The sequence below is a fragment of the Coloeus monedula genome (assembly GCF_965178545.1).
Source record: "Coloeus monedula genome assembly, chromosome: 6".
NCBI lineage: Eukaryota > Metazoa > Chordata > Aves > Passeriformes > Corvidae > Coloeus > Coloeus monedula.
In genome coordinates, this window is record NC_138786.1 from 35,019,880 (window position 1) to 35,036,482 (window position 16,603).

At 35.6% G+C, this 16,603-nt stretch overlaps 1 protein-coding gene and 1 long non-coding RNA gene across 3 annotated transcripts in view; one reads left to right on the forward strand and one right to left on the reverse strand.

The window, feature by feature from the left end:
• The window catches only part of AQR (aquarius intron-binding spliceosomal factor), a 51,218-nt gene extending 37,109 nt beyond the window's left edge, over positions 1–14,109 (forward strand). For both annotated transcript variants that reach the window (XM_082282733.1, XM_082282734.1), the window contains 9 exons: positions 651–788; positions 1,637–1,708; positions 3,169–3,356; positions 4,970–5,141; positions 7,410–7,580; positions 8,079–8,164; positions 8,975–9,149; positions 10,466–10,579; positions 13,582–14,109. In XM_082282733.1, coding sequence (XP_082138859.1) covers positions 651–788; positions 1,637–1,708; positions 3,169–3,356; positions 4,970–5,141; positions 7,410–7,580; positions 8,079–8,164; positions 8,975–9,149; positions 10,466–10,579; positions 13,582–13,827 — 1,362 coding nt within the window. In that variant the 3' untranslated portion in view covers positions 13,828–14,109. The remainder of the gene's footprint in view (positions 1–650; positions 789–1,636; positions 1,709–3,168; positions 3,357–4,969; positions 5,142–7,409; positions 7,581–8,078; positions 8,165–8,974; positions 9,150–10,465; positions 10,580–13,581) is intronic.
• On the reverse strand, positions 564–15,441 carry LOC309573640. Its single transcript, XR_014226444.1, has 3 exons — positions 15,138–15,441; positions 13,598–13,771; positions 564–701 (listed from the first exon to the last, which is right to left on the reverse strand). It is a non-coding gene; the product is annotated as an uncharacterized lncRNA (long non-coding RNA).
• Between the last annotated feature and the right edge of the window lie 1,162 nt (positions 15,442–16,603).

The window sequence follows — 16,603 nt, forward strand, 5'->3', positions numbered from 1 at the left end:
GGTATGTTTCACAACAGGGACTAGTCTCTTCTAGTTGGATCTTGGGAAGCAGCCGGCCTGCATGTTCCCTTTCCACCGATGCGGTTATGAGAGTTGTTACACCTACCACTGCTCCTCTGATCCTCACAGGGTCTTTGTATTTACAGTGAATTGCCTTTAGTCAGATAACCTAGAAGTAACTTTAACAGATTATTTTCTGGTTTTGCCAGAATTGCTCAAGAGGCTTTTAAAAGTTAGGGTAAAGGTGATTCGTGTATTGCTTGATTTTATTAACTGTAATGGTCTTTCTACTACTGAATTTGATGTCATGTTAAGATGCAGTAAAGTAGGAAACAAGAAGATGTAGTAAAAGAAAATTTTGGGGGATTCTGAGAGGGTTCTCAGAATTAATTGAATAATTGTCTTCAAATTTATATGTGCATACAGATTGGAAGAATTCTTTGATAGGTTTTTACAAGATTGTTTTTCAGAATTTGCTAAACCTGGAAACCACAACAAATTATTCAGGTGGGATTGTTAACAGTACATACCCTTAGAACTTTCTTGTTTAATTATATTAAGAAGGTGGCCACATAGTTTGAGTGGATACATTTTTAAAGCAGTATCATTTTGTATTCTGACTTTCAAGGCTTTTGTTTTGTCCTCCGTAGGAATTCAGAGCATTTGAACTTCTTCGCAGTGGCCTGGATAGATCCAAATACCTGTTGGTGAAAGAAGCAAAAATCATTGCCATGACTTGTACTCATGCTGCTCTGAAACGACGTGACCTGGTTGAATTAGGTTTCAAAGTAATGATTATACTAGTGTTACTGTACTACTTGATTTTGATGCTTGTTCTCCCCTGTCCCCCACCCCATATGAACCTTTTTATCTGCCCCAAATTTAGGTAGCTAGATTATTTTGAGTCGCATTTTTTACCCATCTGTTTAAATTTTTTAATTTTACTGAAAAAAAATATATCTTCTGCACGTAAAAGATTATATCACCTTTATGCCATTGAATATACAAAAAATGCTTAATAGTGCATTTTTTAAAAAATCACGTTTACATGATAAACAGCAGTGATAAGATTAATAAAATAGAGGCAGAACTGGGTAGAAAAACATGGCCTTTAGAACTTCGTGTACCTAAAAGATTAACAATATGAGGAAAAAGATCTATGATGCAATGCTTTTTTCACTCTGCAGTGATAACTGTAACTATTAATTTAGTCTTTTTTTCTGACAAAAGCCAGCCACCAGTAATTCTTTCAGTGTTATTTTTCACCAATCATGTACTGTATTGGATCACAAAATGGCTTCTCTTCAGCTTCAGTGCAAAGATACCAAATTTGTTTGCTCCACTGTGCGAAGCTTTTCTCTTGTGATTATGGCATATAGGAAGCATGTGGTGTAGTTCAGTCATGGATTCCTTCTAGAGGTAAGCCCTGACTGGTACAGAGATGTCTGTCATTGATGTAGTAGGACTTCACCCTTTTGGTAATACTGATACTTTGCCTATAAGGTGAAATCCTGCTGTAACTGTTCCACCCTGCAGAAACTGAATGAGTAATAGGTGCTTTCTTTCAGTAGGCTGAATAAGTACATTCATTTGTGTTACTGTGTTTATGGACATCTCTTTACTTTTTTTTTCTCAGTATGACAACATCTTAATGGAAGAGTCTGCTCAGATTCTGGAGATAGAAACCTTTATACCTCTCCTGTTGCAGGTTAGACTTGAAACATAAAAGATATTTCAAAAAAAGATAAATAAGGCTCTGTGTTCTTGAGCAATATTGACTATTAAAATGAAAAATACCATGTGCAGAAAGTAACCTAGAACTGATACTGGTATTTTAGTGGACAGTAAGAACTTTCTCATTGATTATGAGATTGTTTTATTTAATGAAGTAAGCATCTTACAGTTTTTTTCAAACTTTTGAATGAGCATTGAATAATCAGATGCATCTGGCAGGTGAAGGAAAATAGAGATATGTGAGAAATGCAGAAACTGAAGAATTTGTGTAATTAGAGTAGACCATTTCAGCATAGAGACATACTCTGGGGGATAGTCCATGACTTTATTTGGTTGAGCCATCGAAATAATCCTTGAAAACTGAGTGGGTTTTTATTTTAACAAAACCTAAGGATCTAGGCTTCCAGAGTAGCAGTACTTGATTTCTTCACTTGCAATGCAGTGAGAAAATCTTAAAAACTGCATTTTTGGGGTCTCTTTGTCCAGTATTAAAATGCCTGATAAGAGCCGAACAGCTATATAGAAAGCTTGGTCTTCTCCAAAGCAGAAGCTTTTGGGAGCAGGTAAAAAAAAAAAAAAAAATTTCTTGACAGTAAAAATTATTTCCATCCTCCTGCTTTGTTGCTAAAGCATTTTTAGGCTTGATGAGTTGGATAGTCCAGAGTTCAGTTTTCTTTCCTTGCTGTCTGATTAGAGACAGCTTCAGAGCTCTTTCACTTCAAGTGGCAGGAAAAGGAGCTTTATGTTCTGTCTCAAACAGTGTTCCCATGGGGAAAGGGAATTATCACAGGAGTGTGTAATGAGGATCTGACAGCTGGAAGTCTCCAGGATGCTAATTGTGAAGAGCATTCAGTCCAAGAGCCAAGATGGGAATTAGTTAGGGGCACATCCTGGTCATGGAAGAGGCTGTTTGAGAATTACAGAAGTAAACAGGTGAAACACATGGACTACAGAGACACTTGAAAGGCAGGTTCAGTTTTGCCTCGGACATCTGAGCACTAAAATCTGTTTCAGATGCTTCATATTCACTACCTCAGAATCCAAAAAATAAAGTTCAAAGAACACTACCTAGACATTACTATTTAGTAATCAGTTTTTTTTAATACTGTAGCATGTATAATTGTGGTTCTCCCTTTGTTCTCTGACAGTGTATTACTTTCGGCTTTTAAAGTAATATAGTATGATATTTATTCTGATAGTTCTCTACTAATTTTAGTGGATAAAGGTACTTGTTTCATAAGAAAAGAGACTTTATCTACAATTCTGTGCTCTGATTGGATGGAAGCTAGTAGTCTTTAAAAAGACTGAGGTTCAGTGTAGCTTTAAAAACAAATGTTGAAGGGCTCAGACAAAGGCAGACAATCTGATTCATAATGTGTTTTGAGCGCCTTATTATATTGTAATAGTTGCAATAGTGTCATTGTTCCATTCTAGAACCCCCAGGATGGATTCAGTCGTTTGAAGCGGTGGATTATGATTGGTGACCATCATCAGTTGCCACCAGTCATTAAGAACATGGCTTTTCAAAAATACTCCAACATGGAACAATCTCTTTTTACACGGTTTGTTCGTGTTGGAGTGCCAACCGTTGATTTGGATGCACAAGGAAGAGCAAGGGCAAGGTAAGACAGAAAATCCTTTTCCTAGCTTGTAAGATAGTAACAGGTTAGAAATGGGAGAAGGGCACATACAATTTTGGAAACTGTTTTTTATTGTTAGGACAGGAGTTTGCAAAGCTGGAATTTAGTTGTTTTTTTCCATTTATTTCAGCTTAGTCTAGGAAGACAGGTTTTACTTTGCTGGAATGTAATCAGAATAATTTCTTTATTGTTATTTATTTTTATATAGTAGTACTCTGTTGTTGTATGCATACTTTAATGCAAATTTATTTAAAGGAATTTAATAATCTTGAGGTTTTTTTGCAACTGAGACTTTGCAGAAGCTTTCTTTTCTAAACTAACATTTAATGTATTCAAAGTTAAATAAAGATGTGCTTTATTTAGCATTGAATATATAATGATTCCCTTAAAGTCTGTAAAAGGGTGCATTTCTGTAGTATTTCAGGAGAGATGCATCCAGAGATTGGACACATTCAGGCTGTCCACACAGGAACATAAAGCCTTTTTTATTTTAAAGGAGATACTGTGTCTCTGTAGTATAATAGCTTTTCTTTTTTATCTATGTATTTGTCATTTCACTGTGGTAATTTAAATACTGGATTTATTTATTGTGTAAATTGCATATTTGTGGTGTCATGTTAAGAAGGAAAAGTAAAACCAAATAAGAGAAAATTACTCCGTATAAAATCTTGCTACTCTGGGTTTAGTTTTAAGTCTTTATTTTAGGCATAAAATGTAGTGAACAGTATGGAGGAACTTCAATATTCTTTATGTAGGAAATGTTGGGAATCTAGAATATTATTTTCTAGTCTTGTGAATTAAAGTTCAGTATGATTTTTAAAATGAAAATTTTATCTGAATGTGATGGCAAATAAAGTTTATTTTGCAACATTTTAGTGAACTTCTTAAAGATAAGAGAGTAGAAGTCCTTCACTTTGCAAGTAGTTTCGTGATCAAGGATGTTTTGTCTGTACCTCCCTATGCTTTTTCTTTTTTGATCACAGATAGCTTCCCTATGAACTATCTGCTACTTAATCTGGCCTGGATATTGTTGTGCATTTTGTTAGTATTACTGTCCCAGTAAATATCAGAAATCATATCAGGAACCTTCAGAATTAGGTAGATTTTGTTTGTTTCCATTCTTGTCTTGTGTTAGTGCTTGACAATATGCAAAATAAACAAGGAAATAATTTCTTTTACTGTAAGAAGCTTTACCACAGTTAATGGAGAAAATTTTTTCCTTATTCCTTCTGTTTTGTAAAGAAGCATTAGTATTCCTTAAGTTTTGTTACCCGTGAAAATTTTCGCTAGGATTATTGCAAAATTTGTACCTCGATCAAGCAGAACAGACTTAAAGCTGGGTGTGCCACGCTGACGTGACATCTGAAGTTTTCTGTGAGAGAGAACAAAACAATCTCACAATTTAAGAATACTACTGCTGGATCGATTGTTGGAGTATGTTCATTTATGTATATACAGGCTGCCTAGCAAAATTACTCTTTTCATTGAAAAACTACAGAAGCACTAATCTCACGTGCATCTGAACTATTTTGAATGAGTTCAAGAGCCTGCTGTAACTCACTCTTTGTGATTTGTGTCTGTGTGGTTTTGAACAGTTTGTGTAACCTCTACAACTGGCGTTACAAGAACCTGGGTAACCTGCCTCATGTGCAGCTTCTGCCAGAGTTCAGAACAGCCAATGCTGGCTTTTTGTACGACTTCCAGCTTATAAATGTAGAAGACTTCAATGGTGTAGGAGAGTCTGAACCCAATCCTTATTTCTATCAGGTAAGGGAAATACTATGTATAATTTATTGACCTCAGTAGGGCTTGTTAGATCTGCAGTGAAGACAATCAAAAACAGTAAACTGATATTCAGTTCATGTTCTCAGATAATCGAGTCAGGATTTTTTCCTCCTTTTAATGAGTTTTTTGAATATTGAAAATGAAAACTTATAATGTTGGAGTTTTTGCTCAGTGGATGACTTTGATACCTGTTTTCTTATTGTTAAGGGAGGGATGAGACTTGGTGGAATTCATTACAAAATGTCATTTTTGTATGACCTAAGGCAAATTAAAGTCCATTGTAATTCATCTGTACTGCCATGATAGTGAAATAAACAGTAACACTTCCCCTGAACGCGAAGAATTGATTTGCTCAGTAGCACATACCCGAGTTTGAAGAGTCTGAGTAGCACATACATGAGTTTGTGTTGATTTGATCTGTATGTAGGAATGCTAAAATGCCCATTCGTAAAACAATAAAACAGCACTGCTAGTAATATACGTAAGAGGCATAGAGACATTGAGGATGAACTAAATTGCCAAAAAACCTTAATCTTGGAGTTTCTCAACTAAGTTTTCAAACTGTCAACTAAATTTTGAAATTAAGCCATCAGCGGCAGTCTCCATCTATTTCTCTTAAATTAGGAAATATTTCACACTTGTAATGAGATGCTTTTATTTTTCTTCTTTTAAAAACTGGTAAAACAAACTGGTGTCTAAAATAGCAAACTTGGGCTTTGGAAAAGTTAGAGCTGGAGCAATGTGCAAGTTAAGCAGTTTAATTCAAACATGGAATGAACACCTTATATTTTGCTTAATATTATGGAAAGCAAACAATATACTTTATGATGATAATATTCATGTTAATTTTTCCCTCTGAAGATCACTGAGACTTACGTTAACCTATGTTTTTAAAAAGGTATGAAATATATTCATAGGTTTTGCTTGGGTTCCTCTCAATACTTCTTCAATACAAATTAGTGTGCTGCTAGACAAAGAAGCAATGGTAAATCATAATCCACTTTATCCCATTGCTAGATTGAGAATGGAGTCGTTTGGAGAGTTTCTTTTGGTATTTGAAACTGTAACATGCAAGTAGTAAAGAGGTGTCCAGTGGAACACAAACAGCTGAAAGGAGTGCCTGATAATTGAGCGTGCGAGCACTGTTTTAGATCACTCTTTGGCTAAAGAAGATTAAGAGCAGTGACATGAGGACACAGAACACACTTCTCATTATACCAGTACTTTCATGTGCAAACTCCTCTAATACTTCCTGCTGTTACGGGGTTTTTTGTGATCTTGATAATTGAATGATACTTAGCACATGTCGGTGGCATTGCATGGTTTTTCATGAGCTAACAGATTGCTGCCATGTATTATTTCTCTTTGTGAATTTGGGATTTTCTTTCCGGAGTTAGAGGGGATTAAAATTTGTAGAATAGCTTTACACCCACAGGTGTTTGATATGCCTGGCAACTGCATTTTCCAAGTAATGCAGAGCCCACTTAGTAAGAAAAAATAAATGAGGTTGGTATGTCCAGCCTATTCAGACATACGCCAAGAGGGGATAAAATTCCTTGTATAAATAGAGCAGGAGTAAATGTCAGCATTTGAGAACAACTTTTTTACCTGAAAGATAATTTTTGTTGACAGAAAATGGATTTAAACAGGCTATGAATAACTTCAGTCTGGAAATAGAACAAAGGTTCCCATAGCCAGAAGAGTGGTACTTTGGGACAGACTCAAAAAGTAATGACAGAGAGAGAAAGTTACAATATATGAAATAACAGCTGGTAATTTGTAATTGAATAGTATGGCCTACAGTGGAAATAACTGGATTTGATAATCCAGGCATCTGTCTCCTAATTAATATTTGAAAGGACGTTATTTATTCTAGTTCAACTCGTTCTTGCTTTCAGTTTACTGAGGAGTGAGTCATTGCAGCTTTCTGGGGTAACTGGAACTTTTGAGTATATATTGGAAAGTTTCAATCAGTGCTTAACAATAGTATCGATGTAGATACTTTTAGCAGTTCTCTGAAAAGGAATCAGAGTGAAGGTATTAAACCTACTTGTAATTCTTTTATTCTTTCAAAATTGCTTGTATGAAGTGAGCAAAGAATCATCAGATGTAGGGACATTTCTCTCAGCACTAAAATATTTGTCTAAATACATTACAGTGTCACAGGTGTTATTCTTTCTAACCTTACAAGTTGAGTAACCCTTTTTTTGTCTTTTTTTTCTTGTCTTTTTCCCTCATATTAAACTTTAGAATCTTGGTGAGGCAGAGTATGTTGTGGCAGTCTTCATGTATATGTGCCTGCTTGGTTATCCTGCAGACAGGATAAGTATCCTGACAACATATAATGGGCAGAAACACCTGATCCGTGATGTCATTAATCAGCGATGTGGGAATAATCCTCTGATTGGACGGCCAAACAAGGTGACTTTGACAACATATTAGTCATTGGAGTAGTTCTGGTTTCTGTGTTTTTAAATTGTCATATTGCAAATCAGGCTAATTTAAGCTATATTCCTTAAACAGCTATCCTGTTTAACCTCTTACTTAATGAACTTACATTCTATGGAATTTCATAGATAGTGCCCTTGTTTTTGCCTGTTGATAATTTGACAGGTCGGTGAAGGTGAAAAGACTACAAGCTACATGGGACAGAATAACTCTTTTTTTCTAATTTATTTTGTCCTCAATAAAAACATCAATCCCCAAAATCACATCTTGAGAAAGATCAACCCAGAGTGGAAATTATTTGATAGAACATGTGATCATGAACCTGAAGAAACAAATAAAGAATATAGTTATAAATGTCTGGTGCTAATTCTGCAGCTTAAAACTGTGTTACAAAGCTAATGGCTTTCCATAATTTTTTGGTATTAGGACCCCACTTCTATGGAGTTTTTTTCTTATTTTTTAATTCTTTAGGTAACAACCGTGGACAGATTTCAAGGTCAACAGAACGATTATATTCTCCTTTCACTAGTGCGTACCAAAGCTGTCGGCCACCTTAGGTATGTAAGAACATCTTCTTGTAGTGCTGTAGAAGTACTTGTACTCTGTATCAGATACAGAAATGTTTATAGTACATTATACAAAAGTGTTCTATTGTATGAGTATGTAGTAGAAATGAAGTTCAGTGCTATGTATATCATGAAGTTCAGACACACTTCCTTTTACAACTCTGGTACCCTCTTCTCGACCACTTTATCCTTTTGTAATGGCTCTTACCCTAGAATTAGTTTATATTACTGCGGATAGGCTGAACTTGGCTTCACCCTAGTAGGCTGATAGGAGTGTAGTATTTGTTGAGCAGATGTAGGCTTAAATTTTCTCATAGAGCCTTTCCTGTGAGATTTTTTTTTTTTTTATTTTGCATCAGAAGTGTTTGATCATTGCATAAGTTGCGTTATTATGTGTAGTTTTAAATGTTTGCACTTTTGATTTGGGATGTGATGGAGGAAGACTTGTCTAATCTTAGGTAGATAGATGAGTTATCAAATTCATCTTTACTCATTCAGATACAGAAATGTTATTGTGATTTTTTTTCAACATTTACTCTCAACTTTACTCCTGAGGTGTAGGAAAATAGTAGAGAGTGGTTTTTCCTAGTGATATTGGTACAGTGAACCAAAATAGTTATATAATGGTACTAGGATTTCCTAGTTATTGAAACAATATGTAGGGAAAAAACTAAAGACAAGATAGTATTTTCACAGATGATTTTATATTTCTTTTAATTAAGACTCCCATGTACTTCTAGTTATTTTTATTGCAAGTGTGAAATCAGTGAAAAAGAACATGATCGATTTTGTTTTCTGAAGGGATGTCCGACGGTTAGTCGTTGCCATGTCAAGAGCCAGACTTGGACTTTATATCTTTGCAAGGGTATCACTATTTCAGAACTGTTTTGAACTAACTCCAGCTTTTAGCCAACTCACAGCTCGACCACTTCACCTCCATATTGTTCCCACAGAATGTTTTCCAACAGCAAGACAGGTAGGAACACCTGCACTGGATTTTGGTATCTGTAATGGATGTTTGTGTTTGCTTGCTTTTCTTTGAATGGGCTGTAAGAGGTGGAACTGTTTCCTCTGCTAAACTGGTGGATCTGCTTCTTGGCATTGGGCCAGGCTGCCCAGAGAAATGATGGAATCACCATCCCTGGAAGTGTTTAAAAAAGTATGGATGTGGCACTTGAGGGTATGGTTTGAGTGGTGAACTCAACAGTGCCACTTGATGATTGGATTTTGTTGATCTTAGAGGTCTTTTTCAACCTTAACGATTCTATGATTCTACGAATAACTCCTTAGAGTTACCTCTTGTCATGATACACACCAGCTGGTTTTAATTGATGTTTCCATAAATGTGAATTATCAGTGTAACTTAAGTATCAGTAACTGTTGTGCCTGCTTTTTCCTGAGTTCTACCTGTGTAAATGATTCAGTATTTTTCTTTGGTGATCAAAATAATTTTTTAGTTTTTACATGTTTTTGGTCATGTTACGAAACAAAATAATGTTATTTCTCAAGCAGAGCTACATAAAGCTACTAATTTCTCATCTAAAGAGGTAAAATTACATGTAACCGAGTAATTCAGGATTACAAATTAATTTTTTTTTCTCTTAAAATTGGTTCCAGTATCACAAGCATTTTGCTGCTGAGCTGGGTTCATAAGTACAAAACCCTAATTTTTAATACTGCACTAGACCTTTAGGCAAAGGTTCATGTTGAGGATCTAAGCACAGGGCACGCAGAGCAGGATGCTAAATGAGGAAACAAAGGAGCATATCCGCTCTGCTTCATGAAGCTTTGAGAAGGGATGCCTGCATGCACCCAAAATTCAGTTACAGATCTTTTCCTGGTCTTAAGTGCTGTTGACAAGTTTGGGAGGGAGTTCTTTCAGTTGAAACTTTCAGATCAACTGTACAGCAAGAATGCAACAAGCATGGTCAGTGAGTGTGAGCAAGGAATTGGGCTGCAGTGGGCAAGAGGCTAAATCCTAATCTGATCATAAACTATTTGTGCCTTTAAAATGTTAAATTACTCAAGTTCAAAATGTCTTTCATGGAGTAAGAATCAGAACCCAGCCTCTCCTTTTGAATTTTCTTCAGGCTGCAGTATCATGATTAATCCAATTCCCCAAAATGTAAGACCTGCACTTCGTAACTTTCCAAAGGTTTCACCAATTTTTTTTTCTTTGAAAAGCATTATTTAATTTCTCGGGGCTTATGACTTCTAATATAGTTAAGTAACCTTTGAATAATGGTTGTTTTGCTTTGTTTGCTGAATGTCAACTTTTTTCCCCTTCCTTAGAATGGAGAAAGACCAGCTCATCAAATACATGTTATTAAGAACATGCCTCAAATGGCTAACTTTGTGTACAATATGTATATGCACATGATACAGAGTACACGCCACCATCAACAGGTAAGGACCTTCTAACTTTTGGAATGCATTTAAAATAAAATCGTTTTTCAGTAAATGGCATGAGAAGGTGTTGAGATTTGAGTCTGTTTCTGTTATATTTAAAATTCAAGAAGTGTTTGTGACTAGGAGTGAGAATACTGAGGTCTTGTAAAATGTTGCAGTAGCAAAAGTAGCTTTAAAAGCCGGTTTAAGCCACAATTTAAGGCCCCGAATTGATGCCAAGTGCCAGACATGGCTCTGTCTGGGCCAAAAATACTATTCATTAAGACTGAAGAACTAGCTTATCCAGTGTTAATTTGAAGGAAACTTGTCTGTTATGTTTTAGGTAAGTGGGGGTCTTCAGCAAGTGGGATTGTAACACCACTGCATGATGTAGTAGACCAGATTATGTCTTGAAACCATTGTAACCCTGTTAAATCACCAGGTTGTTTTACAGGTTGGTTTACAGCTATAGTGTTTTTTGTTCTGGAGCAATTTTTTCAGCACTAGTTCAGCACCAAGCAAAATTGCATGGGGTGGGAAGCAGTTGTTGACATGTCTGTACCTAGTTTTGTCAGTATTTAATCCCTGAAGCAGAATTCAGAACCCACAAGAAACCATTTTGTAGTTTCATGTGAGTGAGTGGAGCATTAAGATAGTGTAGATAGTATACTGAGCAGAAAGCTGCCTTTACTCAGCATACCTGGATCTGTAAAGCCTAGAGGCAGTTAGACCAAAAGGGAATGGTCTTAAATGCTACCCATCAACTGCATCAGCTTTCCCTCAGTGTCTGGGATCTGTCATGTTTATATTACCTATATATTATTCTTCATATATAATACCTATATATATTACCTATAATTTATTCTTTCATGGTATTCTGAAGATCCCTTATTGGTTTTTTCTTTTCTAAAAGATTTCCAGAAGTGGACAAAATTGATGTAGCAGGACAATACTCATTCTGTATTAGCTGGCTGTGGGAGGAGAGTGTGAACATGACTCTGTCCTTGAACAGATGGTCTAAGAGATCTAGGTTCTGATCTTTAATGCAAGGATGTCTCTGCCACATCCTCTTCCTTTTTTCTTCCACCTCCATGTTTCATCTAATATGGAACAGTGTAATCAGAAGAGATCGGAACCCAAAATTTTTTCTTTAACCGAATATCAGACTTTCAGATAGAAAATTTATTTTTCTCTGCAGTTTTTACCCAGTGACTTCGGATTTTATTTTTATTTCTGAGAGGAAGCTTCGGCCAAATTCGAAGCATTTTGTTACCCAGAAAAAGCAATCCCAGGCTGTCTGGACAGACAGGATACTTTCTCACTATTTTGGAGAAATGCTGTAATTATCTGTGCTATAAAGAAAAGGGGATGTACAAAGAGGACACCACTGGAATTTCTTCTTACTGTAATATTTTTTCAGTAGTAGTGAAGGAACCTCACACTGTTTTTTTAGAAACCCAGTCCTATAAGCACATGACAAAACTTGATTTGAAGCCAGTTTGTCTAATATAGTTGGAGATCTTTCAACCATGCAAAATGTTATGTGATGAAGACTTAGTAGCATTTAAATTTTACCAAAAAGTGTTTGCTTGACACCTTAATCAAATATGGACCCTATTCTTCTGCTAATACCTGTTATTCTTTTTGGCATCCTAATCTTACCCATTGCTAGCTAAAATTAGTTACAAAACTGCTGTTTTCCTACTGTGACAATGAATCACATTCTCCTTGCTGGAGAAGCCAAGAAGTGAACTACTGAAAAAAGCAAAGCTGGCATTAAATTTCTTTTATTCTATTTAGTACAACATTATATTTTTCCTCTTTTTTACACTAGTCTTTACAGTAGTCATCACAAAGCACAACATGCATCTAAGTAAGTCACAGAAGTCTAAGCTTGTCTCATGCATCAAGAATGTATTTTTGTAATGAAAAGATCTCTGGTTTGGAAATACACTTTCCTGTGCACAGATGGATTATAGACACCAGTGTGATAACTTCAAAGTCTGTAGAAAATGCTTTTAATATCTCTTCTGCTAATCATAATTGATTTGTAGATTTGCCTATGCAAATTTGTAATACTAGTGTCATCTAATTGAAGGTAAAACTTGACTGTTATTAAACACCTCATTTGTCATGTGAAACAAAGTTGCTTTTTGAGCAAAACAAAACTAAACAATCATCAAGTTTTTCAAGATTGTATTTCATTAAAATGATCCAAAATATTCTAAAGAAATATCCATCATTATCCATCATGTCACTAAATAATGTCAGGCTGCAAGAAGTGAGTGTTTCTGTTCAGCCTGGAGTTGTATAGCATTCATCCATACTCTTCAGATCAATGTATTCCTGGTATTTTTTTTTTCCAGTTGTATTATTTGCCTACCATTCCAGCTTATAATGTCTTCCAAACTACTTTTTTGGTTGCAAGCAGAACACTTTTAATACACTAAATTAGTTTTTCAGAAGTATTATGTGAAAATAAGCGTTGTTTAATTGTTAGTGAAACTTGCATTGTTCTACATTCACAGCTGCGCATGAAACTTGCATAAGTACAGATAACATTCACATAGTATTCTGTAAGATGTTTCAGGAAGAAATTATGGGTATGAGACTGGCCTGTTGAAGGCATCAAAAACCAAGTTAAACATATCTAGGAGTTTGAAATGGCAACAGATGAGATTAGGGTAGAAATACACATATTGCTCCAAGTAGGGATTTACCGTATTACTAGTCTGACTGTTTGGGATAATGAAGTAGTTTTCTGTCCTTGAATTGGAAGTCCTGAGTTTTTTAACACCCTCTTTTCAGGAAAAAGTGTATCTAAGATGACTATTGTGTGACCATTATTCTAATTTTTATTTATATATAGGAGTGAAGTGCTTACAAATCATTAAGGCTTCTAAATTTTAAGTCTTTGTTGTTAACTTGATATCTAATGCAAAATCCTAAATATAAGGTTCAACCTAAATATAACAGTTCAAGCTAAAATGAAAAATTTAAAATCTTTTTCAATCATCCAGCATTTACTGCCCCCACCTGCCATGATTGAAGAACCAGAACCGACTCAAACTGAAGAGACTGAAGTCGAAGGTGAAGGTCAGGGCATGCAGGAAGATGCAGAAGAAGGAAATGAAGTAGTGGAAGAAATGATGAAGGAAGGAGAATTGAATGTGGATGAAATGGATGAACATCGAAAAATGCCAGAACACCCTGGAAGAGACAGTGATAGTGGAGACAGTGAACCTGAGAATGAGACTGAAAAGTGATTGATGGAATCCTTGTCCTTAATGCCTTTTGGAAGATTGACAGGGAATAGAGCAGTTAGAAAAATAATTGCTATTTTTACATTGACTTTCATTAAATGGTTGCCTGTGTAGTGGGACCTGTTCAGTATTTTTTTCACTGAGTACTTTGTGGACAAGCAAGATGGTTGGCAAATATTCTGCTGAGTTCTTGTCACTACTGGTAATGCAATTTTTTTAATGGCCTCAAATTATATGCATTTTCCTTTTTATAAGTTGTTCAGTAAAGATGCTTTTTATACCGGTTTTAAGTATTTGACTCTTAATTCAGTCACCCATTAAACCTCACTAAGTGTATTCAATATTGGTCAGACACGCTTTATAGTTTCCTTAGTATTTTGCCATGGAGAATTCCTTATGCAGAGCTGTGCTTGTATATGCTGAGATGGTATTTTAGGCATAGGCTCAAGTTCATTAAGATACTTGATTGTATGTCTGAGAAATGTGAATTGTCATGGGACTCTAAAGTATTCAGAAGCTTTATTGAATTTTGACCTTAGTGGGTTCTCAGAATTTCAAAGGCCCAGGTACTTGTAGCAATTTCTCATTGTTGACTTCTGATGCTGTTTTTAATTTATTATTCTTTACAGCAGAAGGAAGGATGCAAGTTCTCAACAGCATTGAGTTCTAAATTAGTGTTTAGAAATAAATTTCTTTTGCTTGAAGAAGACTCAATAATTGCCTAGGCTAAAGCCACATAAGGAAGAAAACTCAAAGCAGTTCCCTGAATGCAGGATATGCAAAACATACAGTATTGATATTAATGACATAATGGTTGAGTGGGGTTTTTTTTAGGGTAACTTCTGAGTGTATGCATTTCATAAAGTGATCAGAGAAAGGATTTTTCCCTGATTCGTTGTGAATACTTGCCATCATGGCAAATTAGTCAGTGGTTTAATGAGACTTAGGAATTTCCAAGTAGATTTTCAAGCACAGCAATAGCCATAGGAACACCTTCTTTGCTGGCAAAGGGAAAACTCTTGGATTTCAAGTGTTACAATTGTGAAGCTGCCAGATGGACTTGCTAGAATGATTAGATAATAATTAACTTCCAAGCTTTTTTAACAGCATTGAAGTTCGTTATTTTTATTAATATTTTTTAAGTATAATACAGGAAAAAAGAGTATCAAGTTAAATGTATGCCAAGCTCCATGAAATGCATCTATTGCATACCAGTCTGCGCATGCTGAGATCTCATCTGCCCCTCCCCTTGAAATCATTCTCCCCTCTCTCAGTTAGAAGGGAGCTCAGGAGTAGCAAATCTAAGTACTCACCTTCAGTACACGATGTTCTTTTATGTTTTTCCTTTGCTGAAATGAAGTTTTCTCAAACAAGAAACTAATTCTTTGTGCAGAATTTGTGTTCTATCCTTGTGTGTTTTGATTTAAGGGAGTGCACTGTTTATTACTGAATTGCCTGCCTTGGAGGAACGAATTGTATTGAACGTACGGGTATTAAGTTTCATGCAGTAACAGTCATGTGTTCATGCAGAATTGAATAATAGCCTTCAGGCCACAAGCAGCTAGCTCAGCTGAGGGTTGTCATCTTTGTTTTCCAGCTAATTTTCTATAAATACTGAGTCTGACAATCATTTACTTGCTTTAGTACTTTAGGAATTTGAAAAGGATGGTCCAGTTGTTTTTTTGGTTTTTTTTTTCTAAAATGGACAATTTAACTGACAGAGATTCTATAAAAATTTAGGACAGAATGACTCTTAACAAGCACTCGAAGCTGAAAGGGGCTTTTTGAGTTGTGCAGTTTGCAGTGAACAGTGCCCACGCCTGGCTGTGTGATGCTGTGCTCTGTGTGCAGCCCCCAGCTGTGTCTGGTCACTTTGGCTCAGTTCTTGTAGAGCAGCAGCCAAGTATAGACTTGTCCTAGATATACCTCAGTGTTGCCCTAAAATCTTGTGTGGAGTTGAAATGGAGATTGTTTCTGGCTCAAGTGCAGGAAGAGGCAATTGAACTGCAAACAATTGTAAAAAGCTTGAACAGCTTTAATATGCAGCTTTCTGAGGCACCAAGCACCAAGTGTAAAAAAAGTGGAAGGTTTTGTTGAGGTAACTTGAGCAGAGCAGGTCATTCATTGTCCATAAGGCCATCTTCCACCTGTTAAACTTGACTTTTTTCAGAAACATGGTGGTAAAATACATTTTCAGGAATTTGGGAAATGTGTCTTCATTCCAGCAGTGGTTGGAAAGTTCTTGAGGCTTTGATTTGGACTGTGAGGTTGTGTTTGGGGCCTTTTATTTCCAAAGCTTTTTAGTTCTGTTTTTAATTTTTGATAAAGGATGATCTTTGTCTTTTCCACCAAAACAGTTTTTTATGATCAATTGACATTTTCTTTCAAGAAAGAGTAGGTGGGAGAAGTGGAGTCTAAAACTGTAATTTTGATTTATGTGGTTTGTTTTCCAGTGGCAGTATTTGCTTAGGATTTAGCATCTCTATTGTAGTGAACAACAATATCCAGTTGTTAAACAAAATGTATTGAATTTTTTTTAAATGCACACAAATTTAATTACTTTAAAAAGACAAGAGTCTTTAAATTAAATGAATCATTGTTAAAATAGCTTTTTAAAAATTCATTTTAAATATTATTGCAAAGAGTTATTATAGCAGTGCATGAAAACCTAGTGAACAAAATTAAAATCTTTCTGAGGACAAGGTCCTCTAAAGGTATGAACTGGAGGAAAATATATAAAATTGCTTTATTTTATTGTTCCAAAGCTGTATAATAGGAG